The sequence below is a fragment of the Gorilla gorilla genome, chromosome 20 (assembly GCF_029281585.2).
Source record: "Gorilla gorilla gorilla isolate KB3781 chromosome 20, NHGRI_mGorGor1-v2.1_pri, whole genome shotgun sequence".
Classification (NCBI taxonomy): Eukaryota; Metazoa; Chordata; class Mammalia; order Primates; family Hominidae; genus Gorilla; species Gorilla gorilla.
In genome coordinates, this window is record NC_073244.2 from 21000948 (window position 1) to 21028266 (window position 27319).

General features: G+C 42.5%; 1 protein-coding gene across 1 annotated transcript in view; it reads right to left on the reverse strand.

Moving 5' to 3' along the window:
- Positions 1 to 27319, reverse strand: part of LOC115933039 (sortilin-related receptor-like) — a 224638-nt gene that overhangs the window by 68429 nt on the left and 128890 nt on the right. Inside the window, exons 27-35 of the mRNA XM_055372001.2 lie at positions 21529 to 21707; positions 19520 to 19706; positions 14861 to 14989; positions 14279 to 14364; positions 10826 to 10998; positions 9646 to 9777; positions 7563 to 7663; positions 6134 to 6380; positions 5324 to 5462 (exon numbers count right to left, since the gene is read on the reverse strand). Coding sequence (XP_055227976.1) covers positions 5324 to 5462; positions 6134 to 6380; positions 7563 to 7663; positions 9646 to 9777; positions 10826 to 10998; positions 14279 to 14364; positions 14861 to 14989; positions 19520 to 19706; positions 21529 to 21707 — 1373 coding nt within the window. The remainder of the gene's footprint in view (positions 1 to 5323; positions 5463 to 6133; positions 6381 to 7562; positions 7664 to 9645; positions 9778 to 10825; positions 10999 to 14278; positions 14365 to 14860; positions 14990 to 19519; positions 19707 to 21528; positions 21708 to 27319) is intronic.

A 27319-nucleotide genomic window follows, 5' to 3' on the forward strand; every position in this document is an offset into this window, starting at 1 on the left:
CACATGTTTTGTATTCAAAGGACAATATATCACTCAATGTTCCAAGATCCTGAACAATAATGGAATATGATGTTATTTTAAAATACTCTATTACCGGCTGGGTGCAGTGGCTCACATCTGTAATCCCAGCACTTTGGGAGGCCGAGGTGGGAGGATCACTCGAGCCCAGGAGATCGAGACCACCCTGAGCAACATAGTGAAGACTGCCTCCACACAAAAAAATAAGCAAAATTAGCTGGGTACACATCTGTGATCCCAGCCACTTCAGAGGCTGAAGTGGGAGGATTGCTTAAGCCCAGGAGACAGAGGCCGCAGTTAGCTGAGATGGCGCCACTGCACTCCAGCCTGGGCAACAGAGCCAGAGCCTGTCTCAAAAACAAACAAACAAACAAAACGAACAAATAAAAAAAACTACTCTATTACAGGATGATTTTTTTCACAGGGATCATGTCTGTAAAATCATGTAACTAACATTTTCATATGCAGAGCAAATATTCCTATCCAAACAAGCAAGAAGAGCTAAGAGTAGAGAACTCAAAATGGGGTATCATATTTCAGGAGGCTGATCTAGGCAGAAATGTATGAAACTGTACTCTGAGGCAGTAACCAGGGGCAAACTGCAAAACAAGCTAACCAAGTCACTGATCCTAAGAGGTAGGCAGGGGCAGGAATGTCTAGGCTAGTCTGAAGCCAGAGAATGGAAAATGGGAGAGCTGCATCAGAGAGAACCTGGAAGAAGATGGAAGGGTAATTCACCAGCTCCTATGATGGCAGTTCTACCACAGCCACAGACCCTTTATACAGGATGACGATTGTCTTGAGTGGACCAGGCAATATGAAAACCGTCATCTCAATGTGAACAGTGGACAATCATCTTCAAAGACATTCCCTTAGAAGATCAAACACGTAGCCCCGTGATGTCTTCACTGGGCATGTTCAGAACATTTTCACATTTCCTGTTTGGAAAATTCCTCCAGGAATACTTTAGGAGCCAAAAATGTCATCATCTCAAGTATCTATACACTTGGCAATTATCAAAATCAAATCTACCTCAAATAATAAATATGTGCCCTCATTATAGATACTTAAAAGCACATACTTACTGCAGGCTCTAAAGGAGAATTCCAAAACTGCAAAAGAATTCCAAAGCTCCAAGAGCCATTGCAGGAGCAACTGAATACATCAACAATCTTGTAACCTCTTTAAAGAAAAAACACACTTTACAAAGAACAAATTCCAGTTATACCATTTAAAAACCAGCTAGTGGCCAGACACAGTGGCTCACACCTGTAAATCCTAGCACTTTGGGAGGCTGGGGCGTGCAGATTGCCTGAGCTCAGGAGTTCAAGACCAGCCTGGGCAACATGGTGAAACCCAATCTCTACTAAAATACAAAAAATTAGCCAGGCATGGTGGCACATGCCTTTAGTCCCAGCTACTTAGGAGGCTGAGGCATGAGAATTGCTTGAACCCAGGAGACAGAGGTTGCAGTGAGCCAATATCATGCCACTGCACTCCAGCCGGGGCAACAGAACAAGACTCTGTCTCCAAAAAAACTAAACAAATAAAAAATAAAAACCAGCTAGCTATAAAGGAAAAATGCATTTTTTGTTATCCATTTATAACCAAATATTTCAAATTGATAAATGTTGCAACTGAACAACATTTTTATTATGAACCATCATCAGTCAAAATCTAGAACAGTACTTCTGAACTGCTGTCATACTACCAGGGCACTGCTATTCTAGCAACACATGACAGAGGGAGCAGAGCCTGGTGGTTTTATCGAAGTTCAGGCTTTGAAGTCAACGGGCCACAGTGCAAATTCTTACCACTTACTAAAAGTGTGACCTACACAAGTTACTAAACCAGACTTTCATATTCTCATCTATAAAATGGAAATACTGATAGTACATATAGAAGTCTTTGGGAAGACGAAGTGAGGTTATACAAGCCCACAAAGCACATTACTGTGGTACTTATAACACAGCAACCCCTCAATAAATGTAGTTACTATCAATTATTATTATTTAACACTTGGTTAATATAGTAGTCCCCTCTTATTCCAAAACCCCCAATTCCAAGACCCCTAGGTGACACCTGAAACTGCAGATACGACCAAACCTATACTGTGCATGAATTTCTTTTTCTTTCTTTACAATTTCAGAGATAGAAGGTTCGTTCTTACAGCAGATCTTAGCAAACTCGGTGTAAGATTTTTTTTCCTCCCTTATTAAGTCTAGAACTTTCACCCTTTCCCTAAAGGAAGCACTTTACAACCTCTCTTTGGCATATCCAAATTACTGGAATCACTACTCTTGAGGTGTAGGGTCATCATGAAGTAAAATAAGGGTTCCTTGCGTACAAGAACTGCAGTACTTTGACACCCTGATAACCCAGCCGGCTCCTAAAGGGACTAATGAGCCGGCAGCATCAACAGCATGAGACGCTGGACAAAGGGAGGATTCACATCCCAGGTGGGACAGGGAGGAGACAGTAGAAGATTTCATCACACTATTCAGAACAGCAAGCAATTTAAATCTTATACATTGTTTATTTCTGGAATCTTCCATATATATTTTTGGACAGTGGTTGACCACAGGTAGCTGAAATCACAGAAAGCAAAATGGCAAATAAGCAGACTACTGTAGAAAGTCCCGAATGTGTTAGGAGGAGACAACAAAAATAATAAAGATGGACAGGAGTCACATTCTTTCTTAGAGGAGTCACCTGTTTTAAAATAAGGAGAGTTGAAGGAATCTTGCTTCTTAGCTCCAGTGACTGAAATATTCAGGCCCTTGCTTGATGGAGGACATCCACCCCTACTGATCTGACTTGCTAGCTGGCAGAGTGGATTTTTAGCATTTCTCCAAGTGCTAGATCCAACACACACCGTGGATCTGTAATACAATGTCCAAAAAAGCAAGTGTCCTCTCAGTGTCCAAAAAAAGCAAGCAGGTTAGAGCAAACAAGTTCAAGGCCAAGAGGTGCGGAGTGCTCATAGACAGTGCTGACAGCCAGACACCATTGCAAAAGCTTTGATTTGACCCAAACTGGGCTGCAGAGAAAGACAAAAACGTCCTTCTCCAGCCCTGTGTTTGGAGGCAGTAGGTCTCCTGGAAGTATCCTGCTCACAACCAAAGGACAGCAAGAGAAAATCCCAAAGGCAAACAGAAAGGAGCAGAGAGGCGATAACTGGCCATGGCCAAAGGGACAGTCACAGCCGCCCATGCACAGGTCCAGGTATGTGTTCTACTCACCAACACAGATCTCCCCCAGCCATTTTTTTTTTTTCGGTGACAGGGTCTCACTCTGTCACCCAGGATGGAGTGCAGCAGCACGATCTTGGCTAACTGCAGCCTCAACCTCCTGAGCTCAGGTGATGCTCCCACCTCCGCCTCCTGAGTAGCTGAGACTACAGGCATGTGCCACTATGCCCTGCTAATACATATCTCCCTTTTAAACCAGCCTGTCATCTATCCAGACCTCACTCTGGGCCCCAAAATGACTCTGGCTAATTTAAATGAAGATGACTCTTTGAGGCATGAAAGGGAAACTACACCTAAGATGAGGATTGCAGACCTGTCTGATTGGCACCAAGACACCATGTTTGCATGTGCTGAGACCACAAACTCTCTCCTCCCGCACTGCTCCTCAGTCACAGGTGTGACTGCATGTCAGCTGTGCCCAAGTTCTTGGGATGAAGTGGACAGTCAAGACTGGGAAGTAAGTTGTGACCGGGTAGCCACTGGCTTCATCTGCACACAGTGTTTCAGAAGCTCCTGTGTACAAATCAAACACATGCATACAAGCACTTGTAAAAATGAAAACCCTCTCTTCTGGACTAAGTGGTAACGTGGAGAAATGCTAAAAATCCACTTGGAGAAATACTAAAAATCCACTCTGCTAGCTAGCAAGTCAGATCAGTAGGGGTGGGTATCCTCCATTAAACAAAGGTCTGAAGATTTCAGTCACTGGAGCTGAGAAGCAAGATTCCTTCAACTCTCCTTATTCTAAAACAGGTGCCTCCTCTAAGAAAGAATGTGACTTCTCCATTTAGCGGCAGAATTGCAACAAAAGCCCAGCTCCTAAACTAGTGAGAATATTTTGGGAAAGCTAATTCATATCTGAGATTTAATTCCCTCATCTATAAACCATGGATCATAATACCAGCCTTCCCTACCTCACAGGTCAGTGGTGAAGACATAACAAATAATATCGTCTTACATTTGTAAGACACTTTATAGTTTTCCCAGGGTGTTCTCATGCTATCTTCACAATCCCAAGAGGATAACAATGATATCTATAACAGTATTATTTCCCCTGTCAATTTTCTCTTAGTATAGGGTCAGCCAAGAACCATAAAACAATATCAACATTCCAGTTAAGAACAGAAAACTTAGCAGTTTGTCAATAAAGGAGAATCAGCAAACCCAGGATGCCATTTAATCCTGCTGAGATAAAGAGGGAAATTCTTAAAGGGACTATTCTTCTTGGTAATCCTCTGATCCTTCTCCTCTAGAATCAATAGTATGGCTGGGAGATAAGCAAAATTAAAGAGCAGTCATGAAATGATAAAGGCTTTCCACTGAATAGTCTCAGACTCCAGGACTAGCAGGTCAAAGCCTCATAGCAGTTCTTGAAGCCTCGCCCGGTAGATCTCTAAGACAGCTGCTGTCTGCACTCACTGCAATTCTTCCCCTCCCTTTTCATCCCTTATTCTTTCAACAAATATGAATTGAGCACCTACAAAGTGCTAGACACTGGTAAAACTATTGGGGAATAAAAAAGACCATCTCTTTCTTCATGGGGTTTAGAGTTTCATGGTGGGAAAAGTTAATTAAAACAACACCTAACTACACAGCACCATTCCAGCAGAGGTAGGTACAGTCAATGAGCAGTAGGTCATCTGAGCAACCGGAGAACAAGCAAGAGTCCCTGACAGGAAGCAACAACTATCTGAGCACCCAGCACAGAGTCTCTTCCTGCAAGTGTGCCAAACAGGGATTAAGCACATGTTAGGACTCTCCCAGCTGCAACAGAAGCCGCGCCACCAATCAGTCAGGGGCCAAGGGCAGGAGGAGGGTGTAATTACCCACCAAGCACCAACACTCTAGGCAGGCAAAAGCATGCTGTCTTCCAGCTGTTTGTGTATCATTAGAAAAGAAATTAAGATGTCATTAGGAAGAAATTAAATAATGTGCATGTTGTCGTGACAACAAAGATGCAGGCTGCCAGCTCCTACTCTGAGCAGAGATTGGCCACACGCAGCCCCTTTCTTGAGATCAACTCTACAGAAACAAAAGAAGAGACTCCGGCTTACCAGTGTTCTTCCCCTTGTAGAAAATCTTCATGTCCATGAGCCCCGTGAGCTGGTTTGCCAGAATCTCCATCTGGGACCCACTGTATCTGGAAGCTCGGAATATGCTGAGCTGTGACCAGTCATCCCGGTAGATTTCATTCTAAAAAGAAAACCTTTGCCCGTTAGTCCAGCTCTTTCATTCTTTACTCTGGTTCTCTCTAAGGGTAAGAGTTCCCCCAGGCAGGAGACAACTAACATTTATTGGCTGAATGACTGGCCTGATCAAGATTCTACTTAAATGCAAAGGACAGCAATTTTATCCAAACCTCACCATATAACCCCACAGAAGAAACTGCCCAAAAGAAACTGTCTGATAAGCATTCAAGTTTATGACACAAACCCAACCCCCTCAGCTTGAAATCTGCTTCCCAACTCCATGTTGCTCTCCAGAGTCGAAAAAGAACTGCAAGGCACCATAGGTGGTGCAGAGCTCACCAGAAGTCATCAGAGAATAAAGTGAGCAAAGCGCACAAGAAATGAAGACACCACCCCGAAATGAGGCTACTGACACTGAGGGGCAAACTGGGAATGTTCATGGGAAGAGCCTTCACTTTTAACCTTTTGAAATGTGAACAGCAGGGGAGCCTGGACCCTTGGCGCCTCTGCCTGGCATCCCTCCATAGGCTGAAAATAAGTTATCTCAAATTTGGAAAAAAGGCAACCTTTAAGAAGTTAAACAGCTTCTCTGCAAAGCCCAGGGATGCAGGCTCCTGATCTCATATCCTCCTCACCCGCTCTAGCAGACTGTCCAGCAGCAACAAATGGACTCACCTTAAAGACAGCAATGGCATAGGGGTGCGGGAGGTTGTCCAGAATAACGGAGCGCTGCTGGCCACTGAACGTGATCCGCTCTATGCAGTCCAGGTAGGCATCCGTCCAGTAAATCCACTGGTCGTCCACAGAGATGCCATTGGGCCACTTCACATCCTCTGACACCAGGCGATAGGCAGCAGAACCATCCATATTGCTCCGATAAATCCCAGGCTTCAGGTCTCCCCAGTCTGTCCAGAACATCACCCTAGCGAAAATGGGGACAGAACACATACCTCATCAATACTAGAGAAATGGGAGCTCAAATACTACTCCAGAAAAGGTCAGAAACTCCTTTCGAATGATCCGGCTGGTTATTTCAGCATTATTATAACAATATGTAATGACAACACCTGAAACTACTTAAATTCCTTCACCTGGAAATTCCTTTACTAGAATTTATCTATAGATAAAATCAAATTATGCAAAGATAATATACAAAGAAATGTATATGTATGTATATTAAACTAAATGTTAATCAGCAGAGGAAGTGACACATTATGGTACATATAATAGAATACTGTGAAACCTAAAAATCTATATATGCTCACACAGAACTATTTTCAATACATATTAAGTTTGTTTAAAAAGGTACAGAATAGTAACTATACTACAATTCTATCTGGCGTGTATGTGTGTGTATATGTGTGTGTTTTAAAGATAATACTTGTACATAAGTAAAAGCAATCACGAAAGATACACAAGACATTATTAACAATGATTACCACTAGGAAGTGTGAGGGTAAAGGGTTAAGAATGAAAAGAAAGAAAGCAAATTTTTTTCATAAAGTGCTGTTCTCTCTCAATATTGTCAACCAAGTACATACATTACTCTTAGAATTTTCCTTGAAAAAAATTGTGCCAATTCTCTATCATAAATGCTACGAGAGAGGAAAAGCCAGAATGTCAAATCCAGAATTTCCCTCTTAATTATGTTTCCTTCAGTTAATGAGTTAATAAAAAGCACCTTTGCCTTCCCCAAGTGCACACTGATTGTACATAAGAAAACCTACACATGCTGGGAAGGCAGGGGAAAGATGGAATGAATTAAATGTTTGTACCATGCATGAAACTCAAGAGAAAGTTCTCACAATATCCAAGCAGGCCTGTCTATGTCTACAGAAGCTCTCTTTTAACATCAACTTTTCTAGAGAAACAACCCACAGATGCAAGACATCTGGATGCCTAAAGAGACTCTGACACTGGCTAACAAAAAGCGAACGGAGTTACCTGACCACAATGACTAAGCTGTGGTCTCAAACTTCTCAGTTAATAGACCATTTCAACCACCATCATGAGAAACAAGAGTTTTTGTCCCGCAGTCTGTGTTTCCATGAGAATCTATTAGTGTAGCATTGGACGCAAGACTGATTTCCTTTTGGGGCAACACTTACCCCTCCCCTCTTGGGGCACGAGGACCAGAGCCCTGGGACGATCAAGCACAGAGGAATTGACGATTGTGAGTCGGAAGTCGCCATCTGGATTAGCTACCTGACAAAAACAGGGGGAAAAGAGGCTGAGATGGATCGGAGCTCCTTAAAGACCCCCATTGCCAAAGATGGCTACTCAGCTTCTGCTACAGACATGTCCCCTCCATGCCTGCCTATTTCCCTGACCTGACCCATCTGGGAAACCTGCCCCAACTTCTAGTCACAATGCGCTGTTCCTTCCTCTGACTCATGGGACAATTTTCAAGTGGTCTGAAAGAGGAGCTAGAACCACGTATGCCCCAGTTTCCAGGGCATGATGATCTGGACAAAGCAGTATCAATAAGTAAATCACTCAAATAAGTAAATAAGCAAATGAGCATTTACTTATTTCACCATCCCGTGTCACTCCACGTTCCAAGGCAATCGATGGCTCCACACTCCCATAAAACAAATTCTCAATGTCACAGCCTTGCAATGAAGAGTCCACAGGTGGGACTCATATTCTTGCTCCTTCCCGTCAGCCAGGCTGGTCATCTCTTGCTTCTCCAAGCCTGATGCGGACTCACTCCCGTCTGCTCTTGCCACATCCCATCCTGGGCCTACCTGCCCCACTGCTTACTCTAATCAAGGCATAACTCTCCTTCAAACCTCACTGCCAGGCCTGCCTCCTTTCCTAACTCTTCTGACCCACCTGGCCCAATAAGCATCAGTAGCTCTGCACCTTGGCTCATCTGACACCATTTTGCACCAACAGTATTTGAGTTGTGCAGTGGTCGCCCCACAGCCTGTGAAAAGGTGGGTGCTTGTGCATCACCTGCATTCTTCTAGCCCCTAGCCAAGTGCTGACCACACGCAATTAAAGAAAGGAGAGAAACAGCAATAACACAACCACCGAGGCAGCATTCAGTAGATGCCAGTTCACTTCTATCAGCATCCCCATGAGGTGGACACAAGATCATCCTCTTCTCAGCCAGGGCTCAGCTAAGACATCAACCTCAAGTTGCCTGCTCTGTCTGCCTATTCTAATGTTGCCCCACTCTCCAAAAGCGCAATCACACTGCACTGTTTCAGAGTCTTTGCAGCATGTACCACCAACAGAACTGATTTATTATTTTGCTTCCTCCACTAAAATCTAGGCTCTACTGGAACAAGAACGTGTGTGTCCTGCCCACTGCTTTATCATCAGAACCTAAACCACATGTATCATGCAGAGAACCCCTGTCAAATGGTTGCGTGAATAAATGAATCTCCATCTAACGCATGAAGCAACTGAAGTTTAGAAAGCATAAGTACCTTGCCCCATGTCGCTGAGCTAGTGGAGTCAAGCCTACACCCGGGTCTATCTCTCAAGTCTGTGTCTTTCGTCTTGCAATTCCTCTTAGCTCTCTGCCTCTCCCTGCTTCTACTGCACTTCCCACTTCACCCACATGCCGTCTCTCCATGCAGAGTCAGTATAAAGAGGTGCTGAGGCAGTGAGCTGAGCATACTACATTCCCCCAGACAAAGATTTGGCAGTTGAGAGGTCACTCATCATCCTTGCCTTGGGTATATAAGGTGGGACAGGTTACTAGGTAGCTAAGTTGCAGAGAAATGGGGATTAATAACAGTGGTGATGATGATATTGTTGCTATCACTCTAATCGACTAAAATAATACTAGACAATTATTGTTATAGCATTATAATAATACCATGATTTAGGTTGATGCAAAAGTAATTGTAGTTTTTGCCATCATGTTTAATAAAAGTAGTAAAATAAAACAAAAATAGTATATAAATAAAATAAATAAGTACATATATAAATAAAATAAAAATACTACCATTTATTGTTATTAGCTAAGCTTCTGCTAGCCAAAAGATCAACTCCCAGGTACTTACCCCCTTTTCTCTCCTCTCCAGAGGCTCAGCTGGTCCATTCTCTGGAAACTCGCAGTAAATTTCCTGAGTAATCTGACACACTGGCCCTTGCCTCTGTGTCAAATGTGGCTCGAAGCCCAGGTGCCCCGCCTGCTCCCTTAATTAAGAACAGCACGAAAATACACATACCTCAATCTTTTTGAAGCCCGCATCTACCCAGTAAAGCAGCTGGCTGAGGGGTTCAAAAGCCAAAGCGTCTACTGTCTCCAGGCCAGAATTGATGATCACCTCTTGCCCTGTGCTTCCATTCAAACAGAGGCGCTTAAGAGAGAAAAGTAATAATAAATGCTAGGAACTGTTCAAATGACCCCCTGCCAAGTCAGTCCCATGAAGGGTAACCCTTTATTCAACTGGCAGGACTGGCAAGGGATGAGAGGTTTTACGTTAGTAAACTTTCCAGACACATGAAGCCAGCTACATTTTTGTTTTTTAAGCAGAATAAAGAGAATTTAATCATATATATTACTCTGCATTATCATTATGAACACTGGTTACTACATTATGCTGTATGGCAATAATAAAGTCGGAGATTACTGAGATTGTATGAGTCTGTTTGCTTTTAAAATAAGTGAAACCAGACTGCTGTTACATTTCAGTTCTTGTGTCTGCTTTTATACTCTTTCTTCCCTGTGAGGCTCTTAGCCATCAAGTGCTATTGTTGGACAGCTCCATTCAGCATCACCGCCATCCCCCACCCCAAGCCCCTCAAATACCCAGGCACTGTGAAATTTCTGTTGGGTTGGAATCTAGATAAAAATTTGTTGGAATTGCTTTTCTAAAAGGATTAAGTAGACAATGAATAAAGATCAAATAGCTCTCCTTTAAATGCATGGGTTTGAACGTATGGCTATCTACCTGGCCCGTCCAGGGCTCTTTAATGCTTACTTCCTGGTTCTTACCTGTGTTCAGAGCAGCTGAAGTGGACAATTATGTGAGCTATGGGTAAGTCAAGCGTTACTGTATCATGGCTTGGGAAGAAAGATGCTCAAGAGGCAGTTGGCACAATAGGGGGGCAACTAATCATCCTACATTACTAGTCCCAACACCTTCCCAGCAGGAAAAGCAAGACCTCACTTTCAAGCAGGTCTGTGGATTTAGGGCTTTCTTTATCCTTCCTATATGAACAGATGAAGACAGAGAAAGAAAAATACTAACACAGAAGACTGGAAACTTTCACCTGTCAGCCCTGAGATGAGTAACACTTACAAACTTCTAACTGCCCATTTCCATAGGCCATTCTGCATGCAGCTTATCAGGACAGGGCAGTCACGATGCACAGCTCCCACAGTCAGACCAAGCGCTGACTCACCTGGATGATGTCCAAGGCCAGATCGGACCAATACAAACAGTTGTGCTCATAGTCAAAGTCCAGGGCCACTGCTGCCCGTAGCCCGGTGAGAGGCAACTGCTCGGTGGCTCCCGAGGCCAGATCATAGCGGTAAATGGATTTCCTCACAGCATACAGAATGAACTCGTTCTCTTCTGCCAGACACACAAGACACGTGGGAGGTTGGACCCAGGGGATGCTGAAGAGGTCCTAGCACATCTGACCTATTTGTTTCTCACACACAAACCTCAAATTCATTGGCATGTGGTGTGGACCAAGTGAAGAGCACAGAAATCAAGACTCAGGAGGTGTGTAATGGAATCACATTTCTGCCTCAGGCAAGTTACTTAAACTCCAGTGAATCTGTTTCTTCATCTGCAAGTGTTTCACTTGTTATGTTTTTCTTTATTCTAAATCTCCCAATATGCATGCTTCAACAACCATACTTCGGGGCTAAGCCTGCCAGTCTTCAAGTCACACTTGCCAACCTAATTACACCAATCGCCCTGTTCTCCCTCCTCACGTGACTGTATCACCACAGCACCATCATCTTGTTGACGAGAGACCATTAGTCACTGAAGCTTTGTAACTAAGGTCTCTAATCAATTTGCTCACTTATTCATATTGTTCACAACACCATATGGCAATTCTACGAACCTCTTAGATCTCCAAAATAATACTAATAATGCATTTGTTCTTGGTTATTTACAAAATGTTCCACAACATAATCACCACAAAAATTCTGTTTCTACTCAACAAATATAAATTGTGTACATATTGTGTATAATGTGCTTACTACGTATCGGGTATTGTTTAAGACCCACAACAACTGCCTGATGGTAGAACTCTTGTTAACCAAATTTTACAAATGAGAAAACTGAGACCAGAGAGGTTAAGTAACTCACCCAAGGTCACACAACTAGCAAGTGGCAGAACCAAGACTGGAACCCAGGCACTCTGGATCCAGAGTCTATGCTTTAACCACTACACTGTGCTGCCTGTTATGATACAGACACTAGTGCGGATGATTTTTAAGATGTAGAAATGAAGGTCCTGAGTGCTGAAGATACTTACCTAATGTCAGACAACTGGAAATAGGAAGACCCAGTACACTCTCTTGTCCACTTAGGGAACGGCCTGGGAAACATCCAGATTCTTCCCCAGCAGTGGACACAAGCAGCACACCAGCATCTGTGTCTAAAGTGTGCATCTTGACAGTGTGTTGCATATGGGACCAAGATGCAAATCGGAATTCTTTTGCTGCATGCCTGGGTTAGCCATTCCTGCCCACTTCCTGATTCCATACACTCAGTGACTTAACATGTACCACTCACCTTCTTTATAAAAGCTGTAATATAGATAATGCATCAAAAAAATAAATCTACCTACAATTTTTAATAAGGTAAGTTTTCCTTCTTTTCCTCTGGTTCCAGCTCACTTTAGAAGTATCTATGTTACCATCACATGGTAACCTACCTCCCCTTTTGGTTGTCAAGGAAACCTTCCTGCTGTCATTCCCAGGGAGGGGGCCAGCTAAGGTATAGGGACATGAAAGCTACATTTGCAGGAGCAAGGCTTTTGCCCCACATCTCTCTCCAGCATCTATAAACCAGATTCTGTCACTCTGGGCTTTTTTTTCCTCTAAGAAACTAATACCCATAAAGTAGAACCTGAATCCAGAAATACTTGTTTTAGGATTATGTTCAGAGCAGCATGCGGCATTCCAGGGCACAATGCTTACCCTGGAAAAGGAATGGAATTCTTGGCTGGTCCTGCCATACATACAGCCTAGGAATGTGTGTTTTCATAGTAATTGTAAAGGAAGAAAAATTCTTGCATTTAAAAAATCCTTCCAGATGCCCAGATTACCTCATCTTTGCAAAGATATTACGGCCCCCATTAGTCCTGTGAAAGCATCTTTTTCTTTCCTGGTATATCCCTGCCTCCTATGCCATGCCTTTTTTTTTTTTTTTCTCTTTTACATAGGAGGTGGCCCACAATGGAATGAGATTTCTCCACTTCATTCCCTGTTCTATCTTCCAGTAGAAGAGAAAATAGCTTTCCTGCCAGTTTAGATGGCTTTAAACAAACTGTTTTGTCCCTTGCTGAATTATCTTCAGAAATATTTATTACAAAAGTAGGCACTCCAGCCCCTTAAGAGCAATCACTCAAACCCTACTAACCCACGCCCTCATCAATAACAGCTCTTGTGAGGGAAATATTTGAATATTATCTGCTCATTTGTTGGAATTTGCTGAAGTGGTGGTTCTTTTCAAGTCTCCACAGTGAGGTATGTTAATTACTCTGGTAATGATGAAAGATTAAATTAAGGGACTAACGAACTTAGCATGAAAAACACCAGGGCAAGCTGGCAGCAGTGAGCAAAAGAGAGGGCTGCCCTGCCCTGCCTGTGGAGACCACACACTTCTTTCATGATTCATTCGGTGCTTATGGCTGTCCACGTAGACACCACCACCCACCGCAGACGGAAGTTAACTCCAGCCATTTACCTTCACCAAGAGGTATGGGCAGGAAAGAGGGCACAGAGGGAATAAAGAAGCTTTAAATGAATAAGAACTGGAAACAGAGTGAAGAAAAGCAAATAAGAGATTATTTTTCAAAGTATCATAATTTCATGTCTCTGTGGTAAAGACCCCATGTTACATCGCCACTAAATCTAGCAGAAACGTGTTTTAGAACACACTATACCTTTATAGCATGTGAATCATTTCAGAGAAGTTTTTCTTAATTAGCATGCATAATGATTATCTAAAATAGTGAGAATGACATTTATTTGCCATTTGGGCAATGTCCAATGAAGAGCATGGGGCTTAGAGTCTGAATTTCAACTTTGTCACTTACTAGATGTGTGACCTTAAGCCATTTAACCTCCTCTGAACATGCTTCCTCGTGAAAAAGTAAAAAACAAAATTGATAATATCTGCTTCCCTGAGTTGTTAAAAGGGTTAAACTGGCAACACATAAAAAGTACACTGAAATCTATAAAATTCCATTAAAATTTTAGTTACAGTTAGTTTTATTATAAAATTAACATAGACTACTTAGCTACTTCCTAAGAAGTCACACACCTCTTTATACTCAACTTTGACAAACAGATTAAGGAACACACAAAAGCCTGTGGGGACCTTTCTACCCTAGTGGATGCTGAATAAATATTTTTCAATTAACAAAGGGATTTCCCTGAAAGAAACTGAGCTGACACAAAGTACTTTCCATTCCTAAAAACAGGTATGGCTATGTATAAGTTCAGTGTGGAAACCAACCTTAGGGAAAAGAGGAAGCCCTGTGATGCTTGTGACGGCCACTGTTTTTCTCCACTCAATTAAAGGAGCCACAAGCCCGGACTTGGGTGAGATCGTGATACTGCTTCAACCATGTCTCAAGAAACGAAAGGGAAGAAACCACCTCTCTTACCTGCCAGGGGACAGGGGACCAGCTCTCCTTCCAGTCGTGCTTCAACATCTCCTCTGCTACAAGTGTCCCCAGAAATCTTCCGGTAGCTGTCACCCCACCCCAAGAGCAAGAGGTCAGAAACATGGAAGAATAGCCACAAAGGCATCCCAGCTGGGAATACATTTACTACCCACGGCCAGTAGAGTCCATCCACTCATTTCCCTTTAGAACTAGAAAGAGGATGTTCGTAGTTCTGAGTCAGTTCTGCTTATAATTAGACTAGGCAGGCCCAGACAATTTAGGGCACTGTCCTGGCCAAGATTTTTAAATATATCTCTTGAATACATTCCTCTGAAGATGTTTCCCTGCTGAAGTTGATGACTTAAGATATTCCTAGAGTTTCAGGGATGCTTACAGACTTGCAATGTGGAGGTAGGAGAGTTTACAAATACCATAATTTATAATGTTGCCCAAACTACTTGCAGGCTGTTAACTTGGAATTCTAGAATTTAGAGTGTAGGGCAATCCAGATGGTCCTCTATGCTCTCTCGCTCCATGTGCGGACCGCTGAGAACCTGACAGGGCAACCTCTGTGATACATACCCTCTCGTTCTCCTGTAAGTAGAACCCACAGGGCAAGGCACAGGAGGGGAGTATGACTTTCCAGAAAATTCCGGATCTGGAACACAAACCTCTAATGACAAATCTTCGCTCATCTTGAAACCGAAGTCACTAAAAAGGCAATTGGGCTTTGTTAAGGCCACTGTTTTATACATTTCAGGCATTCCTGTACCAATTCTGCTGACTTTACCTTACTACTTTTCACTTTTATTATAAGTTATTTAACATGTCCCTTTAAAGAATATTTACTTTTTATATAAAATACATCTTCAAAAGAAGATTTATATCAGAACCACAGTTGGAAAAACACAATCACATGCCATAAATAGACCAAAAAAAAATAAAAATCATCATGCCAAATCAAAACAGTATTAAATTTTAGCCAGATCCAGTTCCCTACTCTAAGACTCTGAACCTGCCCTCTCTGTTAAAAGGGATTAGGCAAATGTTACAGTTACTAGCAACCAATGAGACTTTCTTTTTGACAGAATCTGAAGAAGTAAAAGAGAAATTTTAAAAGAATAACCTTTTTAAAAAATTATTTGGGGCCGGGCATGGTGGTTCACGCCTGTAATCCCAACACTTTGGGAGGCCAAGGCAGACATATTGTTTAAGCCCAGGAGTTCAAGACCAACGTGGGTAACATGGTAAGACCCTGTCTCTACAAAAAAGAATAAAAAAAAATAGCCAGGTATGGTGCTGCACACCTGTGGTCCCAGCTACTTGGGAGGCTGAGGTGGGAGAATCATTTGAGCCCAGGAGGTCAAGGCTGCAGTGAGCCGTGATTGCGCCACTGCACTCCAGCCTGGGCAACAGAGCAAGCCCCTGTCTCAGAAAAAAAAGAAAAAATTTGACTAGGGGTTCAGTGTTATTTAAGAGTATATCCACATACTAGCTAAGTCATCCTGTACTTTGAGATACATCAGTTAGGTTCATGAGACCTCCTGTGATCTGGAGTCACATCTGCCAAACCTCCCAGCTTGAAGGGCAGCATCCTGGAGTAGGAAGCAGGAGGCCTCAGTCGAAGATGATTCTAAAACGAGGTGACTGTACTATGAATGTTCTAAGGCCCTTCCAAACCTGCAAATTCTATAATTCAATGAATTACAGAATATATTCAAAGAGTTATAGAACAGAACATATATTCCACGTTCATGTGCTCTACCAGAACACATTTATTTGCTCTATTCAATTCAACAAATATTTAGGTCCGGCATGGTAGCTCACGCCTGTAATCCCAGCATTTTGGGAGCCTGAGGCGGGTGGATCACTTGAGGTCAGGAGTTCTAGACCAGCCTGGGCAACATGGCAAAACCCCGTCTCTACTAAAAATACAAAAATCAGCTGGGCATGGTGGCACACACCTGTAATCCCAGCTACTCTGGAGGCTGAGGCAAGAGAATGGCTTGAACTTGGGAGGCAGAGGTTGCAGTGAGCCAAGATTGCACCACTGCACTCCAGCCTGGGTGACAGAGTGAGACTCTGTCTCAGAAAAACAAAAAACAAAAAGAAAAACTCCAAATATTCATTAAACATTTCTGACACAAAAAGTATTAACAGATACACAGAGAGTGATTTGTGTGCATTATATCATAATCCACATTTAATAGTTTGTAAGAATTGTTCAAAAGGCAGCAGTTTTGTCACTGTATCAAATGTGCCTCTTTCATTACCTCAGTTCGTTATTACTGAACGGCCACTTTAAATCTTTTTAGGAACCAGATAAAGCATTAGCTAATTACTTATTTGCCTCCAATAGCAAAGCACTCTTCCTGGGCAGCTTTCTTTGACCATAGGTCATGACCTAGTGGACTCTGAAAGTACTCGGGAGGCCCAAGACTAGATTCTTCCCCTCCCAAAAAAGTGCAAAAGATTGCAAAAGGCACCATCACACATTTAAAAGTCAATGTTGTCTCCTAAAATTTGTGTTTTAATTATATGTGTGTATGTATCTACACATACATATGTAAGTACAGGGTCATAAGAGAAAATGTATTATTTACTAGGGGTTGCAGTCAAGAATGTGAAAGCTGTATGACTTGGCAATGTCGAGAAATATAAGAAATAAAAGAATCTACCATGGAAATCAGGAAACATGGGCCAATAGCTGGGCTTCCCAGTGTGGTCTAAAAGGACTATCAGAAATAACCTGGTGTTCAAACACAGTTGTCAACCAGTACCTGAACTAATGGAAAGATACTATAAGCTTGCTCATTCTCATCTCATTTCCTGACGTCCATCTTGGGACCATTTTCCTTCTCAGTGCCATAGTCCAATGCCATCAAACATCTCCAAGAGCCGTATAGTTGGGCTGGCTGCCTTCCAGCAGCTACAGCAAGCAGAGAAACAATTGGGGGGGGGGGGGGGTGGAGCGGGGAACAGCTGACATCCATATACCCCTTACCATTTCAGAGGGTCATCACCCCACGATCTCATTTGGCCTGCAACCCAACTCCACGAGGGGCAGAGCAGGTGGTTTTACTGGTCTACAATAAAAACACTCCACATACAAGCAGGGTGAGCATACAGCAGGTTCCAGCAAGGCAGATGGGGTGGGCATGGTAGACCAGCAGGTCCCAGGCCAGTTTACCCAGAAGGGCACACCAAGCTCCATTTCTTTTCTTGTGTGTGTGATTTTTTTTTTTTTTTTTTTTTTGGTGAGGGTTGGGGAAATGTAGGGCAAGAGAGAAAATTTTAATGTTATTTGTTTTTAAGCCTAAATGTCATGAAAAAAAAAACCCCAACGATTTGTTAGACTTTCTTACCTATTTTTCACTTAGTCTTAATTTTATTTTGAAGTACATATTGGGGATAGGAAGAGGGGAGAGAGAGGGCACTATGATCTTTTCAGGGATTAGGACCTCTCCAGTCTCAAGCCGGTCTGGGGAGGACTACCTGGAGCCAACAAAGCTCTCAGATTAGATTAGACTATAATGCAAAAGTGTGTAAGAAAGAGCAGAAGGCAAACGGCATGGAACTGACGTCACCAAGAACATCAGTCAGCTCTGTGCTTTTGCTGTTAAAGAGTCTGTGTCGTTACCTTGGGAGCACACACCTTTCTAAGGAAATTACTGTCTTCTCTGTTCTAAGCCTTGCTGCTCAAAGGGTGAATGTGCAGATAAGCAGCAGCCACATCTCTTGGGAGATTGATGGGAACACAGAGCCCCAGAACTCCTGAGGCAGAATCTGCATGTGACCAAGGCAGAATCTGCAAGTGATTCATATGCACCTTAAAGTTTCAGAAGCACTGGTCGAGAACAGAAGTGGCCAAACCTGGCTGGCCATTTTTGTAAATAGAGATTTACTGGATCACAGCCACGTTCATTCCTCTAGAGCTGCTTTCATTCACCCATGGGTACTGCCATGGGCAAAGTGAGGAGTTGTAACGCAGATCATAGAAACCATATGGCCTACAAAGTCTAAAACATTTACTATATGACCATGTTCCAACCTCTGGTCTAGAATACATCGGAGGTTTCTGGCTTTAGTCAAGACAAGTACAGCTGCCCAAAGCAAAATCTAGTTCCTCTGTGCCTCAGCAACCACTGAAATATGAGTTGTGTATTTATATTAAATACCCATGGCTCTCTTGGTGCTCCTGACTAAACTACAATGATTTCATGCTGAATTACAGACTACAGTGACTGTCCAGGAGCTCTGAGATCCTGTGTACTCTGCCACTAGAATCCTCTTCCTACAGCTAAGCTCTGTTCTCATCATCAATTCTCCTCAAAAGCTCCTACAGCTAAGCTCTGTTCTGATCATCAACTCTCCTCAAAAGCCCCTGAAGGCCTCCTCCTAATTACAGAATAAGGTTCATCCCCTCTAAGGTCTCTCTCCCCTACTGTATTCTATCTTTTCAGCCTCATCTCCAATTATCATCCCCATGTCATACACCCAACAAGGCATCCCAATTCAACTCCCAACCACACCCTGCTGCCTCTACACCTGCCTGTTGCAGACACATGGTCTCAAAACACTGCTGTCTGCAAATATAGATGCTCCCTGAGAGCCCAGCTCAAACAGCACTTCTTCCAAAAATTTCCTCATTCTCCAACAGCAATCCACAGCCCTCTCATTCCTTTCAATAGTCACAATAAAAGTGCCAGTTCCTCCTCTGAGGCACTTGCTCTCTTCTACCTCCTGTGCCAATTAGCCATGCACAAATCACTTCTCCTACTTCTAGCATTCGCAGCAGTGCCTTGGATATTTTGCTTAAGGAATAATAAATGATGCAAACACACACACATATACATACACTAACATCCCCTCGTTTCAGATAAAGAAATAAATCCCCTCTAGAATAGGGTCCTAAGGAGAAGGATTAAAAACAATGAAACCTTCAGCATATTTTTGGGTTACCCTAATAGAAATAAATCCCAGAGCTATCTATTCCTGTAGAAATAGCTGCAGATCTCCTAGACACCTCTACCGCATTACCTGGCTATAAGAACTAAAGAAAACAACTTACATGAAACACGCCTAGCACAGTTCCTGGCACATAAAAGATGCTTCACAAATACTTGTTTCCTTCTATTCCCTTCCTTTGCTCAGGGAAAGGGACCATGCCTAATCTCTTCCCACAACACTGCTGAGTGAATAAAACACAACTCAGTCCCCAGCCATCAAAGAAGAACTGACCATTCATAGTCCTCCCGGGTGCAGGGGCAGTTGGACACGACCACCGGCCTGTCAAAGTCCTCTCCATTGAAGCATGTGGCATGGGGGGTCCTCCGTTTGAAAACAGTCTTGTGTCCCAGCAAACACTCATTCCCCCGCTCATGAGATGGTGACCACAGCTTGTAGTCATTCTCTGTGCAGGGAACTCCTAAAGAAAAAGGAACACAGCACGAAGCATTAGAGGCAGGCCCATGTAGGGTTTCCTGCTATGCCTCAAGGTGCCTGGCCTCAACCCCCACTTCTTGTCTATCTGTTGCCACCCCGCAAGCACACAGACCCTCCAATCAGCTTGCTTTGAAGCTGGGCAGCCCTATGCCAATGAAAAGGATACCTGAAACGCAGGCATTTGCCTGGAAAAGTTGGAAAGAAGCAAGCCACCTTTAGGCACTATCCAAATTTCCGAAACATTACAGAAGAGTCAGCAGTGCCCTTTAGAAACGAGTACTCAGAAGTGTTTCTCTCCTAGAGAACTAGGGAACAGCTGAATCCTTGATGAGCAATACCACTGGGGGTTAATGTTCCTGGCCTGCTTCCTCGGGCAGTGAGGGCACATCTGGTAGTGTGGCCCGAAGGCAATGGAGGGCTCGCTGGCCCTACTTGAAGGTACAGATCTCCATGGAAAGAGGCTGGAAAATGCTAAGATACCTTGCACCATCACTCCATCTGCCACGTTCATCGAAATGTCTAAGTAGGGTGCTTTCTACAAGCATTCCAAAGTATGCCTATGTCTATGTTGGCACTTCGTGTCTCTTATATATGTGTCTTCAGTCAGACTAGATACTACCCGAAGCTGATACACAACCTTTGACTCAATGCCATGCAAATCAGTAAACTTATTAAACTCCTACAGACTGTTAGGCTATCAGGCTTTCCAGTAGGTACAATACAAATATGCACAGGGCAAGTTCTTATCTTTAAGGGCTTTATAATCTAGTCAATGGAAGGTGAAACACACCGAGTGACAGACACAAAGTTATGCATACACTTATGTTCTGGACATAGAGAAGAAGGGAGACGTCTTCTGGTTGGGATATCAGCCACAAATGTGTTGGATCCTGAGATATGAAAAGGATTTCGAGTAGGGGAGGCTGAATGGGTGGAGATGAGAAGAAACAGGGCACTCTGGGCAGCTAGAATCAGGTTAGCCAAGGCTGAGAGGTAGGAAAGGGTAAGATAACACGGGGAAGCAGGGAGAGGATGCTGAAGAGTTTCACTTCTCCCTGCATACTTATGCATCCTGTATCTAGATTAGCAGATCACAACTAGATCCTAGATGGCTTTGAGAGGACCCTGCATCGCTTGGCACACTGACTTACAGAGAGTCAGGCACACTCACTGAATACATCCAATTGGCACTGCTGATTTGGAAATATGTTTTTCATTCATGCATTTATCTACATATTCAGCAGACATATATTTAAACTTCTTATGTGCCAGGAACTGCATGAGGAAACTAAGATACAAAGAATAACACCCAGTCTTACTAAGAAGAATTGAGCAGGCCTTCAATTACCTCCCTATGCTTTTTGCTAATTCTTTTTTTTTTTTTTTTTTTTTTTGAGACGGAGTCTCGCTCTGTCGCCCAGGCTGGAGTGCAGTGGTGCAATCTCGGCTCACTGCAAGCTCCGCCTCCCGGGTTCACGCCATTCTCCTGCCTCAGCCTCCCGAGTAGCTGGGACTACAGGCGCCCGCCACTGCGCCCGGCTAATTTTTTGTATTTTTAGTAGAGATGGGGTTTCACCGTGGTCTCGATCTCCTGACCTCGTGATCCGCCCACCTCGGCCTCCCAAAGTGCTGGGATTACAGGCGTGAGCCACCGCGCCCGGCCGCTTTTTGCTAATTCTTATGGGCCCATCTCCCCCAATAAATGTCAGGCTCTTCTGAGTACACAGTATCTAAGCTGGTGCTTTGCACATAACAGGAAGTCCACGCATATCCATGTGAAAAGGTCCAAGGAGGCAGCGGCTTACCCAAGGCATCCGTGGCATTGACCTGGAGGATCAGCCAGCTGTGGACATTCTCTTTGTTCGAGCCAAAGATGGTGAAGACAGTGCTCTTCTCCCCAGGTTCTGTGAGGAGGCCATACACAAACACTGGCTTCTCAGAGAAGATGAATGTTTTCCAGGTCTCCCCTTCATTGGTACTGTATCTGCCCAAATGCAAGTAAGAGAATCCTTGCAGTGAAAGTCTCTAAGGCAAAGGTTTGGTTTCCATATAACATTCACCAGGAACAGGAACCAGGGCTCCTTGGAGAAATGGCTGATCCTGGGCTAAGGCAGGGAAAGTTTAAGGAAATGCTCAGAAATAAATGCAGTCATCTCAAAAGAACACAGGAACCAGCCTGATGGGGCTCCAACTGGCCGAATTTAGGAGAATTCAAACATAAAAAAGAAAAATGATGGTAACAGAGTACACACTGAATGAAAATAGGACATGGGTCTCTAACGATACTAAAAGACAGAGGAGCAAAAGAGAAATTTTTTTCTTTTTTTTTTCTTTTTTTTGAGATGGAGTCTCACTCTGTCACCCAGGCTGGAGTGCAGTGGCGTGATCTCGGCTCACTACAAGCTCTGCCTCCTGGGTTCACGCCATTCTCCTGCCTCAGCCTCCCGAGTAGCTGGGACTACAGGTGCCCGCCACCACACCCGGCTAATTTTTTTTTTTTTGTATTTGTATTTGTAGTAAAGACGGGGTTTCACCATGTTAGCCAGGATGATCTCGACCTCCCGACCTCGTGATCCACCTGCCTCGGCCTCCCAAAGTGCTGGGATTACAGTCATGAGCCACCGCGTCTGGCCCCCAATTTTTTTCTTATATTAGAATGGCACTTAATAAGGGTTGGACACAATAATATATATATTATAATATAATATAATATAATTACAGAAAAATTATCCCCACTGCAATAACTAAATCACACAAGGATCATCACTGGATGCTAAAACCATTCGGTGAAAGTGTTGGGGCCAGGATGTTCAGATGATCTGAACAGACAAATCATTCACTACAAATGGGGAAATAAAATTTTACAAAACATAATCTTACAATGAATGATCAGAGAGTCACAATCTTAACTAAACATCATCAATAGCAGGACAACTTGATATTAGGTGCCTCCTGAATAAAGCACTGAGAATAACACATCCTCTGTGTACTACTCTATACAATTGGACAAATCCAAAATGTGGGCTATTCTACACGATAACTGCTCCAGATTCTTCAAAAAAAATCAAGGCCACAAAAACAAATAAATAAAGAAAAAAGGCAGATAATGTGTTATAGGTTTTAAAAGACTAAAGGAGTATAAAAGCCAAATGCAATGACTAAACAAATTTGCAATGTGTAAATCCAATCCAGGGTTTAGTTCAGGACTGGCTAAATCCCGGATTGAAGGGGAAAAGTGGCCATAAATAATTTGAGACAACTGAGAAAATATAGTCTATAAGTCATACCGAGTTCATGTTAATTTTCTTAGGTGTGAGAATGGCATTGTGATTATACAGGAAAATGCCCTCATTTATTGGAGATACACATTTAAGTAGCTGTGAGGGAGCATGATGTCTGCAACTTTCTTTAAAATGATTCAGCTAAAAAATAATGGATGGATACACAGGATAGATAAATAGACCAATGATAGAAGTAGAGCAAACCGGCAAATGCTAACAATTTGTGACTCTAGGTGAAGGTTTCATGGGTGTTCGTTATACGGTTTTTCTAACTTTTCCGTGGTCTTAGAAATTAAAAAGTAAAAAGTTGAAGGAAACTATATACTGAGGAAAGTCTCCAAGACAGACTTTAACAGAAGCAGGAAGCCAGCCCTTGAAAAACTAAGCAGCGTTTGAGTAACTGCACTGATTTTACATTATCTTTGGTGTCGAAGAAGGAGAAGAGGGACAGAGAGGGAGGCAAGGAAGAAAATCTGCCCAACACTAGTTTTATCACCCAGTGAGCTGGTGAGACGCTTGACATGAGAAATCACTCAATTCAAGCCTTCTTTAGAATCACAGGGCTTCTGGGTCCTTCTTAAATCCAAATTATATGCAAAACTTTTTCTTTCACCTTTCTCATGTTTTTGAGATTTTAGTTTTACACCTTTGGGATTCTAATCCTTGACAGAAATCTTTTCATGACATCACTCTATCCAAACACTTCATCTCATATTGAGATTATTAAAATCGATTTGGCTAGGTGTGGTGGCACATGCCTGTAATCCCAGCACTTTGGGAGGCCAAGGCAGAAGGATCTTTTGAGGCCAGGAGTTTGAGACCAGCCTGAGAAACATAATGAGAACCACATCTCTACAGAAAAATTTTTTTAAAAATTAGTCACGTGTGGTGGTGCCCCCTGTGGTCCCAGCTACTTCTCTGGAGGCTGAGGTGTGAGGACTGCTTGAGTCCAAGAGTGTGAGGCTGCAGTGTGCCATGACTGCACCACTGCAGTCCCACCTGGATGACAGAGCGAGACCCTGCCTTAAAAAAAAAAAAAAAAAAAAGATACTGCTACAAAAAGGCTAGGGGGGTTAAACCAACTGGTAGGGTTACAAGGCAGAATAATAAATGTCAATGGGAGACTAAGTAATCTCCCCCTACAAATCTCTCACAAGGGGAGAAATCTCACCTGGCAGATATGCTTTTGGTTTAATAAAATTTTGAAACAGATATTTGGATAAATTAACTCATTCAGTCTCCTTCTTGTAACCAGTGTGATAAGCTAAAGGTTTGTATTACTTTTAAAGCAAACTGAACCAACAGAGTCAACCTATTATCCAGACATGATGGTAGCCATCTGCCCATTCAGTGGTAATGCTAAAGTCCATCTATGTATACATTGCCAAGTTAATTCTCCTTAAGAGCTCCTCGAACCCAACATAACCTCAGGAAATGATCACCCCATTTCTTGAGAGTTCCCAGAGGACTCTGACAATAACTCATTAATGAAATAACAAGCAGGTACATGACCAAGCATAGCTTGTATCTGAAAATACACTGCTCATTTAGAAAATGGTGCTCTTCAGAATTTTGGGGAAAAGGCTCTTGTCTTATCAACAGCAACAGTTAAGAGAACACGCATTTTGGACTGAATTCTGACCCCCAAAGGAGAACTTGTATGGGTAAAAGTAAGTGACAAGAACCTTGTGAAGAAACAAAGTCATCTTTGCATTCTTTTTTTTTTTTTTTTTTTGTATTTTTAGTAGAGATGGGATTTCACCTTGTTGGTCAGGCTGGTCTCAAACTCCTGACATCAAATGATCCACCCACCTCAGCCTCCCAGAGTGCTGGGATTACAGGCGTGAGCCACCGCGTCTGGCCCATCTTTGCATTCTTAAGTTATGAAAGAGGATATAGGGCACTAGCCTTTAGGAATGAAGAAATCAAACTGTTCAGATAAAAATATAGACATAATCCCAGGGCCAAAAACTCTCAAGAAGATGGGAAGGTCAGATAATATAATAATAAAACATAATATAACCACAGATACTCTAAAAGGAAGAAGTGTGGTAGATACCCAACTTAGGACTCTAGCAGGCAGCTACCCAGAAAAGTTCCTGATGAGTTCAGGTTTCTAAAGAACACATTCAAGATGGGAAAAAAGGTCATATAACCAAGAGCGACAAATTCAGTTACTGCTAGCTAATTCTAGCTGTAATTCTCATAGCCAGTAGTCTGTTGGAATAGTAGCAAGGTAAGTTCAAAATGAATCAAGGTTTATGTTTCAAATTACCAAAATAATTGGCAGACTGGTGGGTCAATGGATTGGTTATCTGGCAAGTTCTATAAAGAATTAGAAAGGAATAGGATCATTGCTCTGATGGCCAATAGAATAAATAATAGCAGACCTAATCATATGTATCAATTTAAAAAAACAGAGCACTTGATACACATTCGTCCATTCGTTCATTCATTCATTCATTTATGAAAACCATCACCCAGTTCTTCCTATCTTTACTAGAACTTTGAATTGAAAATACTTTATGTTTTCTGGCTGATTGGAAAGCTGAGAACAAAAGAAATAAAGACTTCGTTAGTAAAAAAAAGAAAAAAATCTTTGAATAACAACATAGTAGTAAAGCTGGGTCTAAAAAAAAAACAGAAAAAAAATTTCTATTTGCTTTTATCTTTATCAAGGAAAATAATCTTCAAATTGGACAAGAAAAACCATTTAAGTTAAAGGAAAATGAGTACAAAATAAATTCTAAGGAACTGAAAGACTTAAAGATAGGATGATTATAGCACCCTTTTCAATAATCTCTAGAAGAATTATGAAGAACAAAGATCTCAAAAACTAGAATGGGAAAATACTTTTATTTCCTTAATGAAGAAAAGGTGGTTTCAAGAATGGATTATGAAACAGTTTATTTGAGAGCACTCAGACGAAAAGAAGGTCAAGGCTAAGAACCCAAATGGTTTCACACACAAGTCACAACAGACTAACTCCATTTCCTTTCCTCGTGGTAATTCTTGATTTGAAAAACAGGACAATGACACAGAACATTCTTTTTTTCATGAAGATCTCTGTGGACCACGCAGTCAGATAAAATTCACTGATGGTAAAATAAGCACATCCCAAGAGTGCTGACGTATGGTTTGATCTCAACCCAAGATAAGACTTCTAGTTCTCACAGAGCTCAACACATCTGTCAATGATCTGGATAGGGATCTGGAAGGCGAATCTGCCAAATTTGCAAAGGGTAAAAGGCTAATTGTATAAATAATATAATAAATGCCGGGGCCAGGCACGGAGGCTCACGCCTGTAATCCCAGCACTTTGGGAGGCTGAGGCGGGCGGATCACAAGGTCAAGAAATCGAGACCAGCCTGACCAACAAGGTGAAATCCCGTCTCTACTAAAAATACAAAAATTAGCTGGGCGTGGTGGTGCATGCCTGTAATCCCAGCTACTCGGGAGGCTGAGGCAGGAGAACCGCTTGAACCTGGGAGGCGGAGGTTGCAGTGAGTCAAGATGGCACCACTGCACTCCAGCCTAAGCGACAGAGTGAGACTCTGTCTCAAAAAAATAAATAAATGCCAAAAATACAATTCAAACCAAAAAAATAAGCAAAAATAAAAATAAAGCTCCACACGTAGTTTCAAAAACCTGTTTGCTCAAACACAGGACGGGGAACATCCGGTCTTTAATAAGATCCATAAGAAAGAAGGATCTCAGGTATTTTAGTTAAAGTGAACTCAGCCTACTGATACCAGCTAAAAGATTGATAAATCTCAAAATCATTATGCTGAGTAAAAGAAGCCAAATACAAAACATACACACAAATGAAATTCTGGAATAGGCAGCTACAGTGATAAACATACCAGTGGTTGCCTGTAATTGGGGCAGGGGTTTGGGGGTGGAGAGCACTGACTGGAAAGGGGCACGTGAGTATTTTCTGGAGTGATGGAAATACTCTACATCTTGACATGCACCCTTCAGAACTGATTAAATGGTGTAGTCAATATCTGAGCATCCTGTGGTATGCAAATGATACCTCCTCTCAAAAAAAAAAAAAAAAATAGGAGCCACCAGTTTGAGATGGCTGTTAAAAATGGAAACACTGTCACAGGTTTTTATTAATAGATACAGGGTGTTCAGAATCATGAAGGCAAAATCTCAACATCTTCTGCATGTTTCAGGCTATTGGGGCCAAATCCAGGTACCACATTTTAAGGCACTGACATCGTGAGGCAGACCTAAGGGAGAACCTAGAAGATGGAGATTGAGGATCTATAGAATATGAGGAAAGGAACTGGGGATATTCATCATGAAA